We start from the raw sequence: 26,390 nt of genomic DNA on the forward strand, positions 1-26,390 counted from the left end.
AACCCTTGAGTAAGAGCAGGTTTCATACTGATTACTAAAGGTTAATATGCCCAAATAAGACATAATGGGCACAAAGGCCCCCAATTTGGGGAACAGAGACAACTTCTGTTGGTGAGAGAGACATGCTTTCAAGCCTACATAGAGCTCTGCTTCAGGTCTGGAAATTTGGGGAAAGCACTCCTATATAGGAGGGGATTTAAACACATGATTTAAACGTGTCCACGTGTTTTCCTGAATCTGGGTCATAATGAATTATAGCATATTAAACACACACACACCCCCACACACCCCAAAACTTCTCTAGTTCATAACAATATATTACCTTAATTGTAATGTAGTTTTTTAATGATTTTGACATTTTTTCTTGATTTCCTTTAATAAGCAAATGCCCTGGAAGAAAAAATATAGTTAAATTAGTCTGCTTCTGAATGAGTGGTGAATGAAAAAGCAAACTCTGCTTTGAGGAACTGGAGGTTGAATATACTTAGATGGATTTGTCATAACCATTTCAATGCAGTGCTTTGTATTTTTAACCACAGCTTTACCCAAAATCCTACACCATTAGGCACCCAGAGCTTTGGATGGGAACATTTTAAACCAATCTAAAGAAATAAAACTAATGGAATGGAAGAAAATAAACAACTTGCTTTTACCAGAAATGCCAACACACACACTTCTAAATAATAATAGAAAAAAGTCTTATCTCTTGACATCCCACAGTGATATTTGGAGTCCTGTAAAGCCTCCTCAAATGTATAGTATCCTCATGCAAAGCAAGGTATTTTCCAACCAAATTCAAAAATGGAATAAAAGTGTAACACAGCCAGACAACTAATTCAGAAGCTTTGCCTTACAACAGTGCCCACACAAAATGGGCAAGTTTCAAAGTAGGGAAGAGACATACAAACCTCCACCAAATTTAGGATTTAATTGGAGCAGGTGATACTAAGGGTTCTGTAATAGATGAAACAATGCTCGCAAAATGTAAGGAAGGTCACATATACACAATGAAGTTCCACCTTAAAAGGACTTGAAAGCGAGCCAAGGATTTTGAAAAGCAATCAATAGTTTTACCAGCAGCTTCCCAAAGTAAGGGTAACTGGAGGCTATTTTCCTTGTGAATATCTGGGCTTAGAAATGCTTCAGGAGCTAAAAGTGATGCAAAAAGTTAGTGGGAAGACCAGAGAAGAATGAACTGAAGGGGCAGTCAGAATATATGCTGAAAAGAATATGCTGTATCTGGGACTGCATCCTTTTCACACAAGACGGATATTTCCCTGGCTGCCCCTCTAGTACAACAGACCAGCCCCAATTAACAGAAGGCAAGCCCCTGAAAATGCACCCCCTTTGGAAAACCTGATCATGTGAACGGTATGGTCCTGGCTGCATCATGTTTATACCTATGGACTGCGATGCTCTAAATCTGACATCTCTGCAAGTAGTCATGGATAAACCTGCTCCCTTCCATCTCCAACACATCTTGAGCAGCACAGACTACCAAATTCTGTTCGTGGGGAGCAAGGGAATTTTATTTATTGCTGTCCTGCAGTTTAAAGAGGAGGTTGGCAACAGGACTTTCAGAGAAGGGGCTTCTGTTCTGAAACCTACTGCCCACTTTGGTCCACTACAACCTGAACGTGCCAGCCTTCAGAGGCCAAGATATTTTATCAGGTTCGGAGGATGGGTTAAGAGGGTAGAAGTGAACTGGTAGTGGGGACTTACATTTTGGTGTGTTGGGATGATACATTTGAATGTGGGGGAGGGGCTTAGTTGTTGTTTTAAATTAAACTCCACATGCCCCTAGACTCCTTAACAGCTGCATTTTACAGACTGAAATAAGCTCTGGGTTTGCAGGACCCAGAGCAGAAGAGGGGCAGCAGCCATCCGTATTTACTCCTGGGGAAATTCTGCACATGCGCAGTCGTGCAGAATTCATGTCTCCCACAGATTTTTTTTCCTCTGCAGAATAATACATTCAGCTGGAGTCTTGCTGCAATTGCACCTTTCGCCCACCAGCGGCTGCTGTGGCATCAGAAGATAGAGCAGCTGGCTCATGAGCCACAGCAGCCAGCCACAGCAAGGGAGAGAGCAGAGGCTGTTTTTCTCATAGCAACATACCTGAGGGGCCAGGTGCGGGGGTGTGTGGACAGAATGGGGCACCCAGGGCTGCTGCGGGGGGAGGTGTCACAGACTGGGAATCTGAAGGGTTAGTTGGGGGGACAGGGAAAGACAGAGACAAGGCAGATGTGCCTGAATGAATGGGAGAGAGACTGGGCGTCAGACAGGGTCTTCATGGGGGAGGCTCCTCAACTCCCTAACAATCCCTCGCCCCCCCCAAAAAAACCCCGTTCCATACTTCTCCCCCTACACACCTCCAGATTCACCCCCAAAAATTACTTCCTCTCCCTAACCTCCTGTTACCCCTTACTCCTCCTGAGCCTTTGTACTGTTTCTGAGGGGTGTGGGACATACATTTCTATATTGTAGTTTAAATGAATTACTCAAAGTCCTGTATTAATATGCCTAGTAAGGAATCTATTTGTCAAAAAACATTTCCTAGATGTTTTTTGTTGTCTGCATTGTTACGGACATACTTGCTGACAGGTAGTTTGAAATAAATTACCAAAATAATTGAAACTAGCATGCTTATTTTGTGTTATTTTGACAAATAAAATATGCAGAATTTTAAAATAGTGTGTGTAGAATTTTTAATTTTTTGGCACAGAATTCCCCCAGGAGTACATATTGCACCTGGGATAGCATGTAGCTCAGCTCAAACATTGCTATATAATGTCATCCACATTTGGTAGAGATCCTTTCAGACATATATCTGTACTCTTGGGTCTTGTTTACTATTGGTCTTATTCTGCAGTCCTTACTCACATGAGTAGTTCAGTGAACACAATGGGACTTCTTGCATGAAGAAGCAGTACTCAACATGTATAGGGGCTGGGGATGCAGAATCAGGCTTTACCACCACCAACTTTGGAGAAAGTCAGAATAACCAAGGTGGGAAAGAGGACCATAATATACAGGGTAGATATCCCTGGTACCATTGTTATATTGGTACTAAGATGATGCAGTGGCAAAGCCTAATGCAGAGCAAAATTATCTGGAGTGTTGTACAAAGAAGTGTTAGGAGCATTCCTACTCAGAGCCGCAAAGCATGGCACTATACAATCCCGAGCAATGCCACAAACAGGAGGCTTTGTGAGACAAGGGTTCGTCCCCATCACAGAGTCTATTTAGACAAAACCAATGAGGTAGCTGTCTGAAAAAGGTCTTTTGTCTTAAACAGGTGACAGTCACCCAACCCTCAATCTTTCTCTCTGTCTTTTTTTAAGCTCTTTAAGAGTGTGGAAATAAGAGGCTGAGGCTGTCTACACTATGGGTCCATCCACACTAGACCGCTGAACAATTCCATGCTGAATTTCCCCACTCACCAAGCTGCAGGGGACATTCAGAAGTATGCTTTAGCTAACCTTGCTCTTTAATTATTTCTTTTCCCCTCTGGCCAATGCTGACGGTGCCAAATTGTGATTAAAATCAGTTAAGGTTGCATAGGCTAGATATGGTTTCTATATTTGATTTAAATAAAGTTCACATTGATAAGAGAGTGCTTAAAAATCAATATGGCCCGAGCTAATTTTAAACCATGCTTGAAAACAGTTTGCTATAAAATAGAATGGTATATCATAGTTGATATGGCAATTTAACGGTCTCTGGTGCTCACCTGTGCTAAGGGGTATGTGAATCTCCTCAAGATATAGAAGTGACTAGTCTGTCAACCCTGCCATCAAAGACAATGTAAATTGTTTGGATCACAAAGAGGAAGTTAAAGAAAGCTACAGAGGAAGACTTCAATAGAGTTATGACAATTTAGACCAGTTGATGAACTGCTCCCACGGTTTTAGGGGAAGTTTAAAGGTGAAGTACTCAGAGAGTGAGTTCCAAATAGACTGGACAATACAACAACTGTGGTGAGTGGTGGAGAAACAAGACTGAAAAAAGAGTAGGAGGCAGAGGGAAGAAATCTTTGTTTGAAGGTATTTCTTTTTCAGGATGCCAGGACCCCAGAACAGGAGAGCACAAAGCAAAGGAAGTCAATTATAGAGAATGTTAGACACAAACAAACTTGTTTCTCTTCTCATGACTGGAAATAATGCTACTAGTAGATAAAAGTTTCTCAGCTGAATTTAGAGTTAAGTGCTGTGTCAACAACAGAATAATTACACATTCAGAACTCCAGTATCTTTCTCTAATCCAGATGTTTCTCTGTTGGAAAACACCACTGGGGGGGTTTTCTTTGTTAATCTGTTTATACACCTCAGCATTATCCTCAGGTCTCATTTTCCCTACCACGACTCAAATCCTTTTACTACATTTATAAATACTGCCGTTCCGATTACAACTTTCTATTGAACACTATTTCAAGACCAGTGCACATGATGATGAGAGTTCAAGGACTCCAAGAATGATTTGTAATCCATCCCAGTTTTGGTGCTTCTGAAAATTATCATCAGACATCATCTCACAGAATTCTGACTCACCTACTTACCCCGCTCACCTCTCCCCAGATTTTGGGGGGGGGGGGGTTCTGATTCCAAGGTGATGTGTTTTTCTACTTTTAGGAATATATGCACACACATACCAAAATAACTAACTATCTAAATAAATCTTTTCTATTTTTCTGGGAGAAATAAATATAAAAAAGACATCATCTCAAAATTCTAAGGAAAGCAGGTGAAGGATGAGTGAGAATTCTGAGAGACTATATCTTCAAGGAGTAATAATTAACCTTCCTTTCCATTTGTTTCATCAAACTTAGGGCAAAAAACTTAGAGACTTCCAAAAATCCAATTACAATTAAAAACTCCTACATTTCTGAACTTATTTAAAAAAAAGAGTCAATTTGTATTATTTAAGGTAAAATTCATTTTCAAATGATCTTTCTTAATTTATTTGGAGAAAACAGAAACTTGTATGTACATACAATTATCTGTATGTAAGTTTTTCTCCACATTTCTAAGCATAAAAGCATGCCATGAAAAGCTGAAAGCCAAATACAAAATTTAAGATGACTAAATTTAAGCTGTTACTTACCAGAATGTAGAAAATAATTTCCCCATTGTTCACACTGATGATAAACCTCACACTGTGCAATTTCATTTTCATGATGTGGGAAAGCAAGATCTATGCCACCAGTATGGATATCCAGTTGGCTTCCAAACACTGTACTGTAACAATATTTTACTGATCAAAACCAGAACAGCACAATAGCCTTTGTAAAGCAATGCAGTAATTAACAGAATGAAATACTAAGTCCAAATGCTTTCTCCAGTTTATTACAGTAACAGAACAAGTATTCTAAGAAATACTAAAATCTCAGCAATGTATTTTCAGAGTAGCAGCCGTGTTAGTCTGTATCCGCAAAAAGAACAGGAGTACTTGTGGCACCTTAGAGACTAACAAATTTAGCTTATGCTCTAATAAATTTGTTAGTCTCTAAGGTGCCACGAGCAATGTATTTGTCCAGTTTCACTTTCTGCAAAAATGAACACGTTTTCTTTATAATCAGCAATTTCTTATTTTTGTTTAGATTCAAAAATTACAAATGGACATATCCTTTCCTTGTTCCAGTTACCAAAACCACATCAATCACACACGCACACAGGCACAGACGTGTGCACAAAATTAAAAATCTAGGAAATCTGACCTCGAAATTGTAGAGCACTCGATGTGCCAGCCAGGTCTTCCTTTTCCCCAGGGAGAAGCCCAATAAAGTTCTTGAGGTTTGGCTGCCTTCCACAGGGCAAAATCTTTGACATGTCGCTTATCACGATCAACTGCCAATCATTTATTATTTGTTAATAGAATAAGTCTCCAAAAAGAGTCAAAGCATGAACCATTCAGAATGTCAGTAAAGGGAGCTATCCAGATTTTATTCTTGGACAGACACTTCCATTTTCCTGTATCTTTTTTTTTTTTTCCTATCCTGGAGGACAGACATGTTGGACACAAAGTGTTCAACAAAAATAATATCCTGAACATTTTACCATGAGCTAGAAATGGACTCTGATTCATCCACAGACCTTAAGGCAAGAAGGGCTCATTAGATCATCTAGTCTAACTCCCATTGTAACACAGACTAAAGAATTCCACCCAATTCCCCCTGTATTGAACTCAGTAACTTGTATCTGACTAAAGTATATCATCTTATTTATCTATCTATAAGTGCCCAGGCTGATATTAGCTCCCACTAACAGACCCACACCTAACATATTTCTAACTTTATTCCATCCAAAGATAACCTGGAAAATATAAAACAATAATTTCTCCTAAACACAGGTTATCCGGTGGTTACAGAATAACTTTCCTTCCAATTTTTGAGCAAGAAAACTGTATTTAAGTGAAGTAAAGTCAGAAAAAAAAACCTTAAATACATACAGCAAGAAAAAATGGTCAAAACTTCTTCAGCACTAAATAAATATTATCTATGAATTAAAGTTACAAAAGAACTATGACTGAGTAGGAGATGCACTGTTTGTATTGTTTTAGCCTTTCATATTAGGATTTCATACACATGCTAGTTAAGCCTCAGAAAACGCATTTAAACTGAAACAAAGTATTGATCCAAACCAGTCCATAGCAACATACCCATTTCCTCTTGTACATCAGGGTAAACACTAGTTAACTTTCCGTATCGTTCTCCCCTAGACTTGACATCAAAATAAACATTACCTGTTAGAAAACAAACATTGAGATTTATTACAAAGATAGGGGGCATTCACTTTGCCAGTGTGGTGCAGGGCTGCCCAGAGGGGGGGGCAAGTGGGGCAATTTGCCCCAGGCCCTGGGCTCCACAGGGCCCCCCACAAGAATATAGTATTCTATAGTATTGCAACTTTTTTTTTTTAATGGAAGGGGCCCCCGAAATTGCTTTGCCCCGGGCCCCCTGAATCCTCTGGGCGGCCCTGGTGTGGTGAAAAGGTAAACGCTTTTCCTGAGTAAAGCATCTGTTGCGTACTATTTCCTAAAAGAATCATTCTGCTCTGGAAAGTAACTGCAATAATGGGAGCATGTGTTTCCATGGTTATGAGGTCTCAAAGACTACAGATTAAGTTTGCTTGTCTCGCACATAAGATTATTTTTTCTAACTGCAAACCCACCCTAGGATACAAAAGTCATACTGGGTTCTTTTCTGCTCACATAATATCAACTGTACCCTTCAGGATTCAAATGAAGCCTCTCACAGGTGTAGTTAACATGCAGCTGAGGTCCCCCAACAACCACAACCCTGCTTCTAAAACCCTACTACGCACTCTGTTTTGCAAAAGATGTGCTCTGCAGTGCATAGGGGATGCACACCTTCCCATAGGGACTACCAGGTTCTTATCTTGCACAAACCTCTGGTGTAATAGAGTGTGCCAGTTCCATGGTTTTCTAGCCCAGGATTTCCCCATAGGAATTATATAATGCAGTTAATGCCCATAAAGAACATTAAAAACTCAGTTACATTTAAATTACAATATAATTATACATGTTCTTAGCATTGTACACAAAGTGTATTAAAGTTATTCACAGCATTTTCCTTATCAGTTATCAATCAAAGGAAGAGATGGTATTGAGTATCTGAACTGACCCCAAAGTGGTATGGTCATAACTCCAATTAAGAGAATGAATTTCTTGCACACACACATTAACATCAAACTGTACTGCTAGAAGTCTTACCTTTGGAGGTGGCATAAGCATGTCCACTAGCCATTATTCGTTCTATAAAAGAAATTATCTGAGGAATATTTTCAGTCACTCTCATATACACTGTCGGGGGAAGAACCTTCAATGAAAAAGCAAAAGGAATATGCTGCTGATAAGCTACTTTAGTTTATGACAATACCAGCATGTTTAAAGGAACACTGCCAACTTAAAAACATCCCTTGGCCCGCGCTGCTTCCCGCAGGCCCCATTGGCCTGGAGCAGCGAACTGCGGCCAGTGGGAGCCGTGATCGGCCGAACCTGCGGACGCGGCAAGTAAACAAACCGGCCCGGCCCGCCAGGGTGCTTACCCCGGCGGGCCGCGGGCCAAAGGCACTGCTCAAACACAGGCAGTATGCAGTACCTATCCTGAAGAGCTTATAACTGTTCATTCATTCCTTGAGACAGTTTCTTCCTTACCAAAAGACACATATAAACATATGGGGATCAGATGAAATCTTATAAAAATTTTAAAAAGGAATTTAAAAAATGTTCACTCTGTACTATTTAAAGGAGGATTAATCAGAAAGAGTATTTTCAAATTAGTCAATTAAAATTATAACTTAAAAATCAGATTGTCATTGTTCCTTTAACAAATAAATGTACTTTATAATAATTTCAGTTTTAAAAGATAAAATATTAAATATTTGTACCTTTAATGCAGCCATGTCTTGTTTAAAGTCTTCTTCATAAACCCGGGCAAGAGCTAATGGTGATATGTTCATCTGTAGAAGAAAGGCAGATGAGTGAATCATAAATCAAAATAATACAAAATATTATAGCCTTATCAGTCAGTTAATGGCTAATTGGAAGAGTTATGGGCCCCCCCAAAAAAAAAAAAAAAAAAAAAAAAAGTAAGGAAGGTTTATTAATCCAACATTCAGTACAGAGGCTGTATAAAAGATAGTTATAGCATAAAAGTGATATTTAATTTATCTTTTTTAATTATAGGAATATTTTAATCCACAACTTTCTATAGGAAGTGACTAAAAGTTAAGTCCACAAACCTTTTATTTTTATTCAGTAAGGGACTTCACTTCCAATGCTAAGCTTACCTCATATTCGTGGTGCAAGAAAGTCATTTACAACACTTACTGATGTATGTCAGAGTTATAAAACAGAGACTTACAGACACCACACAGGATATTTTTTATCATTGAAAATTAATATGATTTTTCAACTATTCATTGCTGTTCCTCAAATATGTGAATGGAACTGGGGAAATGAACTGATAGTCAAATATTTTTGAAAGCATAGTAACACTCCAACAATATCTACAAGTTTCAGATGTAGACTCTGTTGACAGCTAGGCACAGGGATCTTTACAAAAGTGAATAAATAAGTGGGAAGCAGAGATAAAGAGTCAGTTTGCATTTGATATTACATTTGTCTGAAATACTCATCATAGCCAGGGCTTGAAAAATTCACCAGAACAAAACCTTCCCTGGCAAGTGGAGGTGCGATGTCATTTAATTTTGCAAGATTTAAGTTTCTAGTCCTTATGTTTTGGAAAATAATCTGCTGCATGTGAACCAATGGAAGGCTGTCTTTCTGAATTGTCAGACAGGAACAACAGAATGAAATTAACAGAACAAAATTCAATTTTATTGCTGCCATTCAGAATTAGGTGAGCAGAAATACATCAGTTTTATTCTGCAGATGCTATTCAGGAACTTTATAAGCAACTAGAGGCAGGCACTAGGGTCAAGATTTTCAAAGGTAACTTTGGATGCCTAATTTAAGGCATCTTAAAAAGGCCTGATTTTCACCAGGCTAGTGCTTAGCACAGGGACCGGCAACCTTTGGCACGCGGCTCGCCAGGGTAAGCCCCCTGGGGGGCCGGGCCGGTTTGTTTACCTGCCGCGTCCGCAGGTTTGGCCGATCGCGGCTCCCACTTGCCACGGTTCGCCGCTCCAGGCCAACGGGGGCGGCGGGAAGCGGTGCGGGCCGAGGGATGTGCTGAGCGCTGCTTCCCAACACTCCCATTGGCCTGGAGCGGCGAACCGCGGCCAGTGGGAGCAGCGATCGGCCAAACCTGCAGACGCGGCAGGTAAACAAACCGGCCCGGCCCGCCAGGGGGCTTACCCTGGCGGGCTGCGTGCCAAAGGTTGCCGATCCCTGGCTTAGCACTTTTTGAACCATCTATTGGAGTAGCCAGGAGTTCAGGGGAAGAGGTAGAATAGAGGAGGCTCATCTCTTGCAGCTGAGAGAAGGCTTGGTGTAAAAGGAAAGCTTCTTCCCCATTCTAGGAACCAGAAAGGAGTTGCTTCAGACACTAGAGCCTCCAAAATGAATCCTTGAGCGAGGTTTAGGAGCCAGCCCCCCAACAAGAATCTCAGTATTAGTAAGACTTCTCACGAGGGCATTGCCCCTCAACCTCACTGGGGGTACCCTTCCTCAACTTTCTTATTGACCTGTGGCTCTCTTATAATGTATTCCATTATCAGGACTTGAAAAACAATCGGGTTCAAAAATCTAGAGGATAGAAGGAATCAACAGTAATTAACAGCATAAGAGCATAAAGAACAAATCTTTCCAGACAAAACTAATTGCTTTTTGGATTGAGAAGGAGAATGCAATTATGTCCTATATCTGGACTTTGGTAAAACATCTGATACAGTGTCAAGAAATCTTACTTCCAAAATTAATTCCGCTTCCTTTGGATATGCACCCTACCCCCGTGGACTAAAAACTGACTGAAGGATTGAAAACAAAGGGTAATGATTAACGCCCACTGAATAAGAGATAGTCATCCTGTAGAGTGACACTCAAGGATTGATGTTAGATCAGTTTTATTAAATATCTTTTTTACAGAGCTGGAAGAATCACAGGAAATAAATGCAAAAAAGGCCTGTTAGGTCATCTAATACATCCTCCTGCTAATGCAGAAATGTCCTTACGATATATTATCCAGAAACGTATTGTTCAAATGGGGATAAAGAGCAAGCTAATTGCATCTGAAGATAATGTTCATGGGAACGTTTGGAAGATACCAAAGAAAAAAAGAAAAACACCACAAAAGGTACCTAGAGAAGTTATAAAGTTGGGATCAAAGCACCACATTCTGGCTTGCTCAGGGTGCTGTTTGACCAAGAGCCTTTCCTGGAGCTCTAAACCAGTGAAGAAGACTAATGGGGAAAAGGCAGACGCTAAGCAATCTAGAAGTATTGTGGTTCCCACAGATCGTTAAACTGAGACTTGGTTCTGTAAATACAGTTTAAGGCACACCAAATCATAGCTGGGATTTATTTTTAAATAATTGTGTGTGATTTCTATTATTTGTGCTATTGTTACCACAACTCTTCTAAAGACTTTCCCACCCAATATCATGACAAACCTACAATCCTAACCATAGGATTTGTTACTGACGGCCACTCTAACACCTCCTCCTCTATAAATACCCATAAAATGGTGAGGAGACTTCAGTATGCCACTGTTCTACTAACTGTACAAAACCACTCCTCAAAGTACAACATATGGGACTTGGTAAAAATAGAATAAAAGCATCAGACTTGTTTAGCATAGTTATAAAAGTTCTGACTGCTAAAACTATTTCATAGCGCAGACTTTAATCTTGACAAAAGAATGGAGCAAATGAACCAGAATTCTTTTAAAAACATTAAGTCAACTTTTTCTGCAAAGAAATAACCATGATGCTCTTATGAAAGAAAAATTCTCAAGACAGACACGCACACATATCTTAAATGTGGGTCGTATGTTAAAGCACTGGCCTGCAGCCATCAAGAAAAAATATTCCTAAGGGAAAGAATAAGAATGAGCAAAAACTTATTTTATCAAAAGCATAACAAGGCCAGTATGAGAAAACTCTCTACATTTACTGTGAATAATAGTTTAAAAAAATGGATTTTTTTCCTTGTAATCATTAAAAGTTATTTTTTTACAAACTGTCACAATATAGCTCACATCAGGAAAAGAACATGCAGTTTGCAGCTGAGATTATTTTGACAGATTCCCTTGTGTTCCAGAAGGCAGGAGTCACCAGGTTTTAAAACCCAAAAAACTCAATTTAAATCTTTCAAAAAATAATTAGCATTCACAATTTAGCTGTATATTATTAACATTTTATGATCTGATAAGGATTTTATCAAGCAGAAAAAGAGGTAGAATGACAATTCACTAAGCTCAGTTGGTAAAATTGATTTGATTAGCATCCCACTGAGAGCAGTTTACAGTCAAAGCTTTTAATTTAGCCAACAGCCATGAGACATCAGTGAAAACTTCGGGAAAGTTATTAACTACCTTTACTCTAGCAATCTAGGACCCCACCGCTGTTAAAAGACTTATACATATCCTTTACGTTAAGCTTGTGAGTAGACCCATTTGAGTTCAGGGCCTCGGAAACCATTAAGAAAGGTAGCACGTATACAACTGAGAGTCAATGAATCCTTGCCTAGTTCTAGGTAATGTTCTAATAATATAAAAATGTTGTAATGTTACTCAACCAAAATACGACAGAGCCCTCTGAGTCCATTTCACTATACAACTAGATCCTTCCGGGCAGACCCTTGAGAGATGCTGAGCGCCTGCAACTTGATTTGATGGAAGCTCCATGATTATGTACAGAACAACCATCTTCTTTAATGACCAATTCCAAGGCAAATAGCGACAATTTAGATAATTTCTGTAAAACAGCAGCTACTATAGACAACTGTCCAAAGTTCATTGGTTAATAATTTTCCACCTAGGATGGAGAAGGGTTAAGACAACTCCTCAACTCTAATGAGAGCCCCAATGACTTTCCACTTTCCCCAACAACCTTGTATTGCAAAAACGGTCCTTCTAGCAGAAGACGAAGTAGGGTTGCCTTTGTAGCCAATGCTATGGCATTTGTTGTACCTACATCTCACTGATGAACAACTTTATATGCTGCCTCCTTCAGAGCTACATATGCCAGCTCTGCCAGATTCCCAGCCTCTACTAGCCCATGAGTTGAGAGCCCAGGAAACAATTAGCCAGTGATTTTAAAAAGCAGTAACAAAATCAAGGTTGTTGTCTAACACTACTCAGTACATTAAACACGATCAGCTTTTGTCAAAGTAAACGTCATATTTACCTCATTGGCTCTTTTAATTATTTTGTCATCTATGTCTGTAATCCCCATCACCATGACTACTTCATTTCCAAAAACCTTAGTTATTATTCTTCGAATAATATCAAATCTAACATAGGAACTGAAAAAGAAAAAGAAAAGCTTTTAAATGTGTATTATTGGTAATGAATCTAAATAAAATTAATAAACAGCAAAAATCACTCATATAGAAGCTCTGAATGGCCTAATAATGAAAGTGAAATAGAGAGAGAACAATGATAGTCTTTAGAAAGAGAGAGAATATATACAAAATGCTACTCCAGAACTGGTTACATTCTGTAAAGAAGTTATGCAAATCTCAGTTGAACTGGTCTACCCTCTTCTGGCACTAGTGACACATTACATCAAATTTTCTGAAGTGTTTCTTTTCTTTTCTTCATCTCTTTAAAACAATGTACTGAAGTGAGATTGTGTTAACCTAAAGGCTTACTACTAAAATGAACATCGCACTTACAATACTCCATACTCAGCTTCTAAAACCTCTAATACCTCATTCACATTCTGAAACACTCCTGTTTTCAGGTATTACAGCACATAATTGAAAAAGAAAGAAATCAATACAAATATGTTCCAATTAAAGTTGTATGGGATCAGCTAAATAAGCACTGACCTCGGTTACACCAATGTAGCACACAAACAGTTTTGTTTATACATCATCACAGGTCTTTTTGGATACCAGGCAACAGTTTTTCCAAATGTTTGAGAAGGAACCATTTTAAATTATTCACAAACTTCAGGACAAATATATTGTTTTAACAAAATCCATGAATATTAAATATAACCTATGAGCTACGATGCCCCATGAAGCCATTTGCTACTGTAAGAATCTCAGGTCAGACTTCCAAAGAAATGTCTTTGGACTCAGTAAAGGGCAGCTATTGCAGAAAGGCTAAGCAACAACAGCAGCATCTCAGGAAAGGACGCAGACCTGCAAGGTGATGAGCACCTACAGCTCCCACTGAGTTCAAAGGCAGTTGTGGGCATTCAGTAACTCACAGGACTGGGTCCAGAAGGATATTCACAAATCTACATTTTCCATTCCATCCAGCATGCTGAACAAACTGGAGACTGTGTTTACTGTGTCTGCAAAAAGAAACAAAGCTCAATTCACTTTGCAGATGTATTTGCACCTTTTCACTTAGCTGCATGGATCTGATGGTGATAACACAATGCCTTCCCAAAAATTCTCAGCCCCACATCATAAATCACAAATGTCATATTTGAACTACACATGGAGAAAAGTATTGTTACTTGCTTGAATTATGCCATACTAAAACATGTCTTTGAAAAGGTAGCATATACAACTAAGAAACAGATCACGTTAATGAATCCCGGGCTAATTCTAGGTAAGATTCTAACAATATAAAAATGTTGTGGTATTAGTCCACCAAAATACGCCAGAGCCCTCTCAGTCCATTTCACTATCAATAAAAGAATCACCATCAATGTCAAAACGCTTAAAATTAAATCCACCAGCTCCGTGGTTTTCTTTGCTAGTACACATATGAACGTTGCCCTGTCCCCTGCTATACACCTCTACTCTGTCTTGAGAAGAAACAGCATGTTGAAATATGCAGAAACCTTGGCATTTCAGGGAGCAGGATTCTTTTATTCTTCAATAGCAACACGCTGACCAGAAGAAAGCAGAGAATCAAGGAAGAAGGGGTGGCACAGAAAAGAACCCAGCTCTTGGGATTAGTATTGCTAGGAATCAGCCAGCTGAGAAGCTGGATCCTAACCAAGTTGAAACCCTTATGTCAGCAAACTGATAAAGTCAGTGTTTAAAATCAAGGTTACATTTTGACCCATTAACAGCAATTCTCTTAAATGGGGGCACACGCTCCGTACAAATGTGCATAGAACCCTGGTTCTGATGCCTGGGGGCTGTTGCACAGCAAATAAAAGGGTCATTTGGTTGTAAGGGGCAGGGGAAATGTAATGTCATTCTTTTCAAATCCCCCCCGCAGATGACAATCTCATTTCCATTGTTAATTCATTTCTGTAACTGTGCCATTACTTCCTTCATTAGTTGTGTCTGTCGTGGTTTAAAAACAGGAAAAACAGACGCTTGTTTGAAGAATTCAAGTAATAAAATGGCATCCTTACTCTTTAAAAAAATAATTTTGATTTAAAAAAAAAGTTAAAATATAACTTTAGGGACCACAAACGGTTTAAACAGAGCCAGAGAGACAGCAGCATTTCTCTTCATAGTGGGTCTCACTCGTACATTATCGGCCTGGATGCCTCCCCATGTTTTCTAATCAATTGCCTGCCACATGAACCTCCTTCAGCAGCAGAAGACTAACCAGCAGCTGCAGAAGCAGGGATCTAGAGCAGAAGCAATCTACAAGCAGAGCCAACTACAGAGGGAAACTAAGAGAATCCTGCCATCCTAGTCAAATTAATGCTTAAGTTATACCTAACCAAGCAAGGCAATTGGGCAACATGAAGGCATAAGAACCAGTGCAAAATTATGCACATTGGAAACAGGTTTCAGAGTGGTAGCCGTGTTAGTCTGTATCAGCAAAAAGAACGAGGAGTAGGGGGAAAATTAACATGGGCCAGAAGAGTACCCAGAAGTCACCTACTACACGACAGGCCCAACAAAGAAAGTAGCAGAAGGCCACTAGCCATCGCCTTCAGCCCCCAACTAAAACCTCTCCAGCGCACCATCAAGGATCTACAACCTATCCTGAAGGACGATCCCTGTCACAGATCTTGGGAGACAGGCTAGTCCTCACTTACAGACAGCCCCCCAACCTGAAGCAAATACTCACCAGCAACTACACACCACACAATAAAAACACTAACCCAGGAACCTATCCTTGCAACAAAGCCCATTGCCAACTCTGTCCACATATCTATTCAGGGGACACTATCATAGGACCTAATCACATCAGCCACACTATCAGAGGCTCGTTCACCTGCACATCTACCAATGTGATATATGCCATCATGTGCCAGCAATGTTCCTCTGCCATGTACATTGGCCAAACTGGACAGTCTCTACACAAAAGAATAAATGAACACAAATCAGACGTCAAGAATTATAACATTCAAAAACCAGTCGGAGAACACTTCAACCTCCCTGGTCACTCAATTACAGACCTAAAAGTCGCAATTATTCAACAAAAAAACTTCAAAAACAGACTCCAACAAGAAATTGCAGAACTGGAATTAATTTGCAAATTGGACACCATTAAATTAGGCTTGAATAAAGACTGGGAGTGGATGGATCATTACACAAAGTAAAAACTATTTCCCCATGCTAATTTTTCCCCCTTCTGTTACTCACACCTTCTTGTCAACTGTTTGAACTGGGCCACCCTGATTATCACTACAAAAGTTTTTTTTCCCCTCCTGCTGATAATAGCCCACCTTAATCAATTAGTCTCATTAGAGTTGGTATGGCAACACCCATTTTTTCATGTTCTCATATATCTTCCTACTGTATTTTCCACGGCATGCATCTGATGAAGTGGGCTTTAGCCCATGAAAGCTTATGCTCAAATAAATTTATTAGTCTCTAAGATGCCACAAGTACTCTTCACACATTGGAAAGAATCATTTGAATTACTCATACATGTTAGTGAATTTTAAATTAACCCGTAACAGCTCAGAAAAAGCCTTCAGTGACATTGTGGCCAGTTCAATGAAAGCCTCTGCTCAATGAAAGTCTCTGTACACCCGAAGTCAACAGAACAAACAATATATGAAAAAGCAAAAGGAATGGGGTAGAGATCGTAATGCAGCTATATAAATCAATAGTGCACCCATACTTTGAATGCTGTGTTCAGTTCTAGTTACCCTATATAACAAAAAAAAAAATGAAAAAGAGGTGGATTTCAAAGATGGAAGATTAAGATGGTGAAACTTCCATATAAGTAAAGAGTGAAAGACTGGAGCTGTTTAGTTCAGAGAGGGGACAAAAAGAGGTACATGAAAAAATGAATAATATAGAGAAGGTAAATTCGGAACTCCTACATACCCCTTCTTGCAAAGGGCAGCAGAGAGAAGAGGACAAAAAGGATAGATAAATACATTAGATAGATAATCAGAACAAGGAGACCAAAACAAGTTGAAATTCCCTGAGGTGTAAAGGGCCTGTTCAACTTTAGACCTGTCCAGGGAGGGAGGGGGGAGAGATGAATGTGCAGAGCAGACACGCAGAACTGCCTCCTGAATAAGTGATGGTGAAAAGAGAAGGGCCACAGAGGAAGTACATATATAGATCCAGAGGCTCCCAAACCCCTAACTGGGGATACATTGTGTTGGTTCCTGCTATTCCAGCCCACAGAATTTGTGCATTAGTTGTGTAGTAAATTGGTAAATTAGTTGTGCATTGTTTTAACAAAGTCCATGAATATTAAACATTCTGACCCCATTTAGTTTCCAGTACAAAGCCTGACTATTTAGGGTTTGTACTAGAAGAGTGACATGTGCAGAAAAAGATATTAGGGGTAAAAAGGAACTGGGATAATAGTAAGAAAAGAAACAGTAGCAATTTCAACCTTGAGATCCAATATAATTCACTATGCAAAAGTTATATGGGATATCAAGTTAGGAATGAGCTACTATAGTGTATGTTTTGGTATTCCACTGAACTAAAAGAATGTACTCACTCATGCTAAAGTAAAAGCTGGCACACAAAAGCTACATTTAAATAAAACTTTCTGGAAAATTATGGGTTTCCTCCTCCCAGGCCATTACTAGATATTGCCTTTTGTTATTTGCATTCAGATGACATTTACCTCCCTACTCTCAAAACCTAGAGCATGGGTTCCCAACCTGCAAGTCCCAAACAGGTTTCAGGGGTGTGCAATGACACTCCCATTTGTTACAGCTAGATGGGAGAAGGGTTCTAAAACTTTATGTTGTAATGAGGGATTAACATGAAAGAGGTGGAGAGCCACTACCCCTAGGGTGACCAGCTATCCCGATTTTATAGGGACAGTCGCGATTTTTGGGTCTTTTTCTTATATAGGCTCCTATTAACCCCCTCCCCCCGCCGTCCCGATTTTTCACATTTGCTGTCTGGTCACCCTAACTACCCCAGAGGAAAAAAAACACTTGACAGAAGAGCCTAGAATGAGGTAATGGTGGAGTAAAGAAGTTTATTGATATAGCAAGTTTAATAATTTTCTTGAACAATGACATTTTAAGCTATTCTTCCAAAATGAACAGTGTCAGTGATTTATATTCTGGTAACCCTCTTCCCCACCAATTTGTAGAACTAAAAATAGGGGTTATTTGGAAGTTAAAAAATAATCATATTGCACATTAGGTATTAATTAAAAATAATTCATGTATGGTTTCCTGATTTTCTGACCATTATTAGCCATCCAGATTCATAAAGTCCTGTCAGAAAGTTACAGAAAGGATGGAAAACTACAGCAATAAACACACAAAAAGAATACAGCAACACATAAGTATTGGGAGTGCAAAAAGGAGAGGTTGCCAGTTCTATGTCTGGGCACTTAGTATTTCAAAACCTGCATTTCTACAAGAGATACATAGAAATAAATATTATAATTCTCCTCTCACAGTTCCTGCCACAGCTAAACATTGAGGGAAATGGAACACAATGGGTTCAGAGAAAGAACACAGTCAAAGTCATAAGCAGCATAAGCTAAGAAAAAATATTTACAATATTAAGTGGCATTTGACGTTCATACCGTTAACCATGACCTGAAAGACATCTTTCCTCTGAGATGGAGTAAGATGCAATACACTCTGTGTTAAGCAGTGGTGCTGGAACAACTTTTATAATGGAGGTACGGAAGGCAGAAACCATGTATCTGGGTTGTTATTACTACTTCAAGCCAGGGGGTGCAACAGCACCCCTAGTTCCAGCACTTATGATTTTAAGTATCATAGGCATGAACCGTAAGAGCTGCTGAGCACTTGCAACTTCTATTGTCTTCAGTGGGAGTTGCAGATATTCAGCACACCCAGTAGCATTCTTTCTTTAACACGGTTAAGGTATTTTTCAAAGTTATTTCTGCCGTACCAGCACATCATATCATTGTTTGTATTGATCTCTTGGAAGCTTGAAAGCGATGTGTTCACTCTCTCACAGAAAAACCCTAGATTGAATGTAACCATACAATAAACTACCCTCTCGCCACTAGTGGAGGTAACTCCACTCTAAAATTGAAACAAGTTGTCTAGGAAATTTAAGATCATTTCCACAGTTCCTGTCCAAGCTATACGTATTCTTCTCCTGCGTACAGATGAAAGCAAAACTTCCAAGTCAGCAGGAGTTTTGTCTACCGTATAATTGCACGACTGGCAACCCGAGGCCCTTAGAATCTCTCTGGCTCACACTAGCAGTTATCACATGCCTTAAATCTATTTTTTAAAAAGATGAAATGCTTCCTTTACAATTGCCCCCATCCTCCAATCCTACACACACAAACTGGTTTATTACTATCAAGCTGTTAGTGAATTTGAAGTGTTGGCAGGTTTGTGTGCTTTGGTTTTATAAAACAAAAGGCACTGAATTTTTTAAGGGGAGGAAAAAATAAGTCACACAGGCTTTTCAAACAATTTAAAGAGAAAAAAAAAAAGAATTTTTGAGCCTACCAACCTTGAAAATGTCCGTTTATGAGGCTAACAGCCCCGTACTGTTTTTTCTAAGTGCTGACACAGTAACCAAGCCAAATGAAAGGAAGAAATCATTCTTGCAGCCTATGTTCGTATGTAATGTGATCAAAAGAGCTCCTTATATAAATCTAACAGTCTTTAACTTGTCTGCATATAGGAGTTTAGTAAACATGTACTTCAAGCAGTTTATTCTTAAGCATTTAAAGTTAATATTTCATAAACAATTGGCACACTTATTCAATTTTTTTAAATCTAAATTACATGCGGCATATCAGCTGCTCTTCTTCCAAAATGTTTAAGACAGATTGATATGGAACCGTCTAGCAAATTAAAGTTAATGTATTATGTATAATAGTCACATTCTGCAGATATGATCCAAAATAATTCATACTGTCCTAATAAATAAATGAAAATATATACAGAAAAATGTTTTCCCCTCTATAGGAACAAACTGCCGAACTGATCAGAACTTGAAAACCCTGGATGTATTGACTAACTAGTACATGTCTGACTTAGTGCTAAAATAGACAACAGAACTTCTCCTTCTGTTTCTTTGTACAGTAAATGCTACCAATTGGCAGCTGTACGCCCAGTTCCACTCGGGAAAAGAGCATACAATCATAGACGTATAGAGCTGGAAGTCATCCAGTCCAACCACCTGCACTGAGGGAGGACCAAGTAAATCTAGACATGCCTGACACAGATGCTTGTCCAATTTCTTCTTAAAAACCTCCAGTGATGGAGATTCCACAACCTCCCTTGGAAGACTTTTCCAGAGCTTAATTACCCTTACAGTTACAAAGTTTTTCCTAATATCTAACTTGAATCTCCCTTACTGCAGATGAAGCCCACTACTTCTTGCCCTGCCTTCAGTGGGCAACAATAGATCACCGTCCTCTTTATAGCATATTTGAAAACTTATCAGGTCCCCCCCCTCAGTTTTCTTTTCTCAAGATGAAACATGCCCAATTTTTTTTAACCTTTTCTCCTAGGTCAAGTTTTCTAGACCTTTTATCATTTTTGTTGATCTCCTCTAGACTCTCTCCAGTTTGCCCACAACTTTCCTAAAGTTTGGTGCCCAGAATTGGACACAGTACTCCAGCTGAGCCCTCACCAGTGCCAAGTAGAGAAGGTCAGTTACCTCCTGTGTCTTACATATGACTCTCCTGTTAGTGCACCACAGAATATTAGTCTATTTTACAACTGCATCATATTGTTGATTCATGTTCAATTTCTGATCTTCTATAACCCCCAGATCCTTTTCAGCAGTACAACCACCTAGCCAGCTATTCCCCTTTTTGTAGTCGTACATTTGATTTTTTTTCTTCCTAAGGCCTTGTCTATACTAGAAAATTAAATTGGCTTACCTATGTCACTCGGTGGTGTGGAAAATCCACACCCCTGAACAGCACAGTTAAGATGACCTAACCCCGCACGTAGACAGTGCTAGGTCAATGGAAGAATTCTTTCCTTGACCTAGCTACCGCCTCTCGGGGAGTGTCTACACGGAAGTGATGCGGCTGTGCAGCTGTAGCATTTTAAGTACAGACATACCCTTACTGTAGTACTTTGCACTTGTCCTTGTTGAATTTCATCTTGTTGATTTCAGACCAATTCTCTAATTTCTCAATGTCATGTTGAATTCTAATCCTGTAACATGTAATCAGCAATGTCCAGAAGTCCAACTCCCAGAGGAAGAATTTAGCAAATTAACAGGATGGGGCAGTCACCAAGCAGCTCCTCTGAACCAAAATCAGCCATTTGTTTCACTGTTGAATAGATTTCACCAGGAAACAATTGCATGAGGCTAGCTTTCATTTTCTGTCTCTGGTAAGAGGCACCATCTTTCTTAAGTGAAGAAGCGCAGCTTATCCTTTGGATAGCAATTACATTTCATTCATCCACCTCGGATTTTTGGTTGTCCTGGGCTGCTGGGACACTAGGGGTTTGTCTACACTGCAATTAAAAACCTGTGACAGGCCCATGTCAGCGGACTTGGGCTCAGGCTATAGGATTCTTTAACTGCAGTGTAGACATTTGGACTCAGACTGGTGCCCAGTTCTGGGACCCTGCGCTCCAGCCCGAACATGAACATCTATTTCACAATTAAACAGCCCCATAGCCTGAGCACCGGAGTCAGTGTTTAACTGCAGCATAGACACACCTTAGGTTTCTTCTAGCCCTACCTTGCAATCACCTGACATCATAAAACATCAATGCAGTCTTCCTCCTATAATTTTAAAACAACTCACCAAGCATGCCCAAGGTGCGCATGATCATATACTGTTGGCCCACAGCTATACCTGTGAACAAAGTGAAGAACAAATAATAAAATAGTCAAAAGCTGCTTGACATATTACCTGCTGCTATGGACAACTAAAAACAGATACATTAACCAAACTGAACATCATCACAGTAAGGTGATCAGCTGTGCAGGATGGATCCCTTTGCAATCAGTTTAAAAGCAGGGGAACACTGACAGGACCTCCCCTCCATCTCACCAGCAGCATTATTTTTAGAGGGCTGCAGAGTATAACCTTTTATTTTGTATTGGGCTGGCCACTGATTAATGCTATTTAAATCGCTACCAGGTCGCCACTCCTGCATTGGCCAGTATTAAGGGTTCCTTGCTTCTGCTCAAGCTGTTGTAGGTCTGGATCCCGGTATCCCGGCCTGTGGGTTTGATCCACTTCCTCCCGACGCTAGAGCAACACCTCGGCGGGGAGGCCCGACTCCGCACCAGCCCAGCCTCCGCACCAGCCCCTCGGCCGGCTGCCACGGGTAGATCTCCCCGGCTCCCGGAGCGCAGGCAGCGGGAGGCCGAGGCCAGCCGGGCTTGCAGCATGCTCGCGCCGCGCCACCACCCCCGGGGCGGCGAGAGCTCGGCGCGGGGCACGCCAGGCTGCAGGCTCCGGCTGAGCGGGCGAAGCGGCTCCCGCTCCCCGGGGGCGGGGGCGGCTCGGCTGGAGGCGGAGCTGCAGCCGCGACACAACCCGCGCCGGGTGTAGCTACAGCAGCCGGACCGCCTGTGCAGGGGACAGGGAGGGAGCGGTGTAGCTACAGCCCGAGCGGCAGGAAGGGGCGGGGCCTGGGGCTCTGGCCCAGCGCCGGCCCCGCCCCGGGCGGACTCGCGGAGAGCAGCGCGGGGCACCCAGCCGGGCCGCCCCGGGCTCTGCCGCTGAATGCTGTTGGTGCTGCAGCGGCCCCTGCTTCGCTCTCCTCCCACTGGGCTGCAGGGGAAACTTCCAGCGCCCAGGGCTTCCTCCGAGCAGGGGCCATGCCCGCCTGGACATGGGAAGGACAAGGAGGGGTCAGATTTGCCCTTGCGGTAAAAAAAAACTTTGCTGCCTGCACTTTCGCCTGTAATCTGCTCACCTACTTAAAGTTAAGCATGGGCCTAAAGGTTTGCAGGGTGAGAGCCTAATTTAGTATCTAACAAAGGAAGGGGATCTGCGTGTGTGTTCGATCCCCCACCCCATCATCATAGTGGCTCATAAACTATAATGTGTTTAATAATATATGGAGTTATACCTATCTCATAGAGCTGGAAGGGACCCCCAAAAGATCATAAAGTCCAGCCCCCTGCCTTCACTAGCAGGACCAAGTACTGATTTTTGCCCTAGATCTCTAAGTGGCCCCCTCAAGGATTGAACTCACAACCCTGGGTTTAGCAGGCCAATGCTCAAACCACTGAGCAATCCCCCCCCCTTTTGTGAGGCAGGGAAGTTCCCTTCCCCACCATTTTATGGTTGGGGAAACTGAGGCACAGAATGATTAAGCAATTTACTCAAGGTCACACAAGAGCTGAAAATTAAACTTGGGTCTCCCAGATCCCCAGGTAGCACCCCAAGCACTGGACTATCCTTCCTCTTAGATTTGGAGAAGCTTTTATTTAATTAAGATTAATAAACCAGTTTCAAACTATTTGAATAAAATATATAAATGCAAAATATTAGTACAATAGCTTTATTTTTGTCAAAATTTTCAGGACAGACAGGTAAACTTTACAAAGGTCTTGTATATGTGAGAAAGTTGTCTGAGTTGAACCTAAATGGGCTTTTAAACCAATTTAGTTAAACTTTCTGTTGCAAACCCTTGTGTGAACACTCAATTTGAATTAAAAGTGATCTATTTCAGTTTATCTTAAACTTGTTCATAATCTACTTAAACTGTTTATTTCAGTTTAGTTTAAACTGAAATAAGTGTCCATTAGGGTTGCCAGGTGTCCGGTTTTTGACCAGAACGCCCAGTCTAAAAGGGACCCTGGCACAGCCGGGGCCCGGGGCTAAGGCAGGCTCCCTGCCTGCCCTAGCTCCATGTGGCTCCCAGAAGCGGCCACCAGGTCCTTGCAGCCCCTAGGCGAATGGGCGGCCAGGGAGGCTCCGCAGCTCCCATTGGCTGGGAACTGCGACCAATGGGAACTGCGGGGGCAGCGCCTGTGGGCACAAGGGCAGTGCGTGGAGCCTCCCTGGCTACCCATGCGCCTAGGGGCTGCAGGGACTTGGCAGCCCCATCCTGGGAGCCGCATTAAACGTCACTGGGACCCCGCACCAAGCTCCCTCCCGCACCCCACCCCAACCCCCTTCCCCAGTCCTGTTCAGCAGTGTGCAGGAGGTGTTGGGGGTGGGGGAGGAGCACGGGCAGGAAGAGGCAGGGGGCATCCTGGGGGGAAGGGGTGGAGTGGGGGTGGGGCTTGTGGGGAGCGGGAGTTGAGCACCCCCCAGGAACTGAAGAGGTCGGTGCCTATGTTTAATGATTGATACACATTTTTGCATAGAAACACTCTAATTATAGGGTCAATTTTGGAATATTGGAAATACTTTCAACACTTAATTATTTAATTACGGGAGTTATATAACCCTATCCTCCTTGAGTATGTTGGTTACTGGTTAGCTGCCTGTTAGCTAACATTGATTAGTTATTTCATACTTATTTGTGAATATGTCATCTGTTCTTTTAGTACTACATAAACATATTAATTTACTTATATGTAAGGACAGAGTGTATTTCCCTTTTGCTGTTCCATAACATATACAATATTCATTTTTGTCAAAGACGACCCCCCCCTCCCCAACATTCCTCATTCAGCTAAATTCAGAAAGCAGGAATTAATGTGAAGTTCTTTAATATGTATATCTAACTCATCAATCTAAAAAAAGTAATATACATTCTGTGCGCCTCTGTGAATCATGACACATTAATTAGGTTAGTGGTTCTCAAACCACTTCCCATCCAGCCCTTTTTCTATCAATTGAAATAAACTAGGCCCTGGTGTACACTAGGAAATTAGGTCAGTATAACTACATCGCTCAGGGGTCCAAAAAATCCAACCTAATCCCCAGGGTAGACAGTGCTAGGTTAATGGGAGAGTTCCCCTGTTGACCTAACTACTACCTCTTGGGGAGGTGTAGTACCTCCCTGACGGGAGAACCCCTCCCAGTAGCCTTTTGGAGTCTTCGCTGAAGTGCTACAGCTGCACCTTTTTAAGCATAGACAAGTCCTAGGAGGGAAGTCAAGACACTAAGGGCAGGTCTTCACTACAGGAGGGGGTCGATTTAAGAGACGCAAATTCAGCTATGCGAATAGCGTAGCTGAATTCGACGTATCGGAGCCAACTTACCCCGCTGTGAGGACGGCGGCAAAATCGACCTCCGCAGGCTCCCCGTCGACGGCGCTTACTCCTACCTCCGCTGGTGGAGTAAGAGCGTCGATTAGGGGATCGATTGTCGCGTCCCGATGAGACGCGATAATTAGATCCCCGAGAGATCGATTTCTACCCGCCGATTCAGGCGGGTAGTGTAGACCTAGCCTAAGGGTAATTGCCATCCTGGCATTTCCTGTATCTCAGGGGTAAGGAGCTGATAAGTGGAGTCTCCATCTGAGCAGCCAGGGGAAGGTGTGTATTTTTGTGTGCACCAAAGGTTGACTTTTCAATCTTAAATTAACACACACACATTGACAAGTGTGTAGAGGGGAGTTAAAAAGTCAAAAGATAGAGTAAAAAGTGGCATGATTTTCTCAGATTGCATTTAAAGTTTGGTGTCCTGGACAATTTATTTTAATTCCAGATAACTCTGAAAAGATCTTTCCAAGTCAGATACTTTTTCCAAAGTCTTCCTCGGCCATTCCCCAGTTTCCATCAGCTGATTTATCAAATCCGCTTTCTTAACAGGCATTACAAGCAGAAAACGCAGCCCTAAACCAGTGTGTTTTGATGTTTTTGGTTTGGGACTTTTTTTACAGCTACCTGTTTGTTGATCTTCCTCCCTTGGGAGCACAAAAAGGAACTAAAGTGGTGACTACATTGTTTGGAGTGCACTGATCCCTTTTTGGGGCCTCTAGGTGCTACTGAAATGCAAATAATAAATACATATCCGAAAGGATTGATCTGGCTGGTGTCTTTTGAGACATTACCATTTCCTACAGGGCTGCATTTCTTTCATCAGCAAACTTCTCTACTACCACTGTACAAAAGGTAGATGTGTTAGAAATAGAGCTGGACAGATTTTTTTTGCCAAATAGTTTATTTGATGAAAACTGCAGTTTTGGTCATCCTGAAACTATACCTCAATTTGACCCAAATAGATTTGGCCAGTCACAAAACAGCCAAAGGAGGAAGTGGTTAGGCCATGCCCCAGGACAGGGATCGGCAACCTTTGGCACGCGGCTCGCCAGGGTAAGCACCCTGGCGGGCCGGGCCGGTTTGTTTACCTGCCACGTCCGCAAGTTCAGCCGATCGCTGCTCCCACTGGATGCAGTTTGCCGTCCCAGGCCAATGGGGGCGACGGGAAGCAGCAGCCAGCACATCCCTCGGCCCGCGCTGCTTCCCACAGCCCCCATTGGCCTGGGACAGTGAACTGCATCCAGTGGGAGCCGCGATCGGCTGAACTTGCGGACGTGGCAGGTAAACAAACCGGCC

At 41.4% G+C, this 26,390-nt stretch overlaps 1 protein-coding gene across 7 annotated transcripts in view; it reads right to left on the reverse strand.

Annotated features, from left to right (window-relative positions):
• CARS2 (cysteinyl-tRNA synthetase 2, mitochondrial) overlaps positions 1–26,390 on the reverse strand; it is a 68,155-nt gene that overhangs the window by 22,428 nt on the left and 19,337 nt on the right. Inside the window, exons 1-9 of one of the 7 annotated variants that reach the window (XM_026647494.2) lie at positions 22,060–22,417; positions 21,724–21,774; positions 12,830–12,947; positions 8,409–8,480; positions 7,732–7,837; positions 6,658–6,741; positions 5,717–5,846; positions 5,104–5,237; positions 323–390 (exon numbers count right to left, since the gene is read on the reverse strand). In XM_026647494.2, the coding sequence (XP_026503279.1) occupies positions 323–390; positions 5,104–5,237; positions 5,717–5,846; positions 6,658–6,741; positions 7,732–7,837; positions 8,409–8,480; positions 12,830–12,947; positions 21,724–21,774; positions 22,060–22,316 (1,020 nt within the window). In that variant the 5' untranslated portion in view covers positions 22,317–22,417. Of the gene's footprint in view, positions 1–322; positions 391–5,103; positions 5,238–5,716; positions 5,847–6,657; positions 6,742–7,731; positions 7,838–8,408; positions 8,481–12,829; positions 12,948–21,723; positions 22,418–26,390 lie in introns of those variants that run through there. The other 6 variants (XM_026647513.1, XM_026647502.2, XM_026647497.2 and 3 more) reach the window with 6 other exon arrangements.

The sequence above is a fragment of the Terrapene carolina genome, unplaced genomic scaffold, assembly GCF_002925995.2.
Source record: "Terrapene carolina triunguis isolate 2854851 unplaced genomic scaffold, T_m_triunguis-2.0 Scaffold21, whole genome shotgun sequence".
Taxonomy (NCBI): Eukaryota; Metazoa; Chordata; order Testudines; family Emydidae; genus Terrapene; species Terrapene triunguis.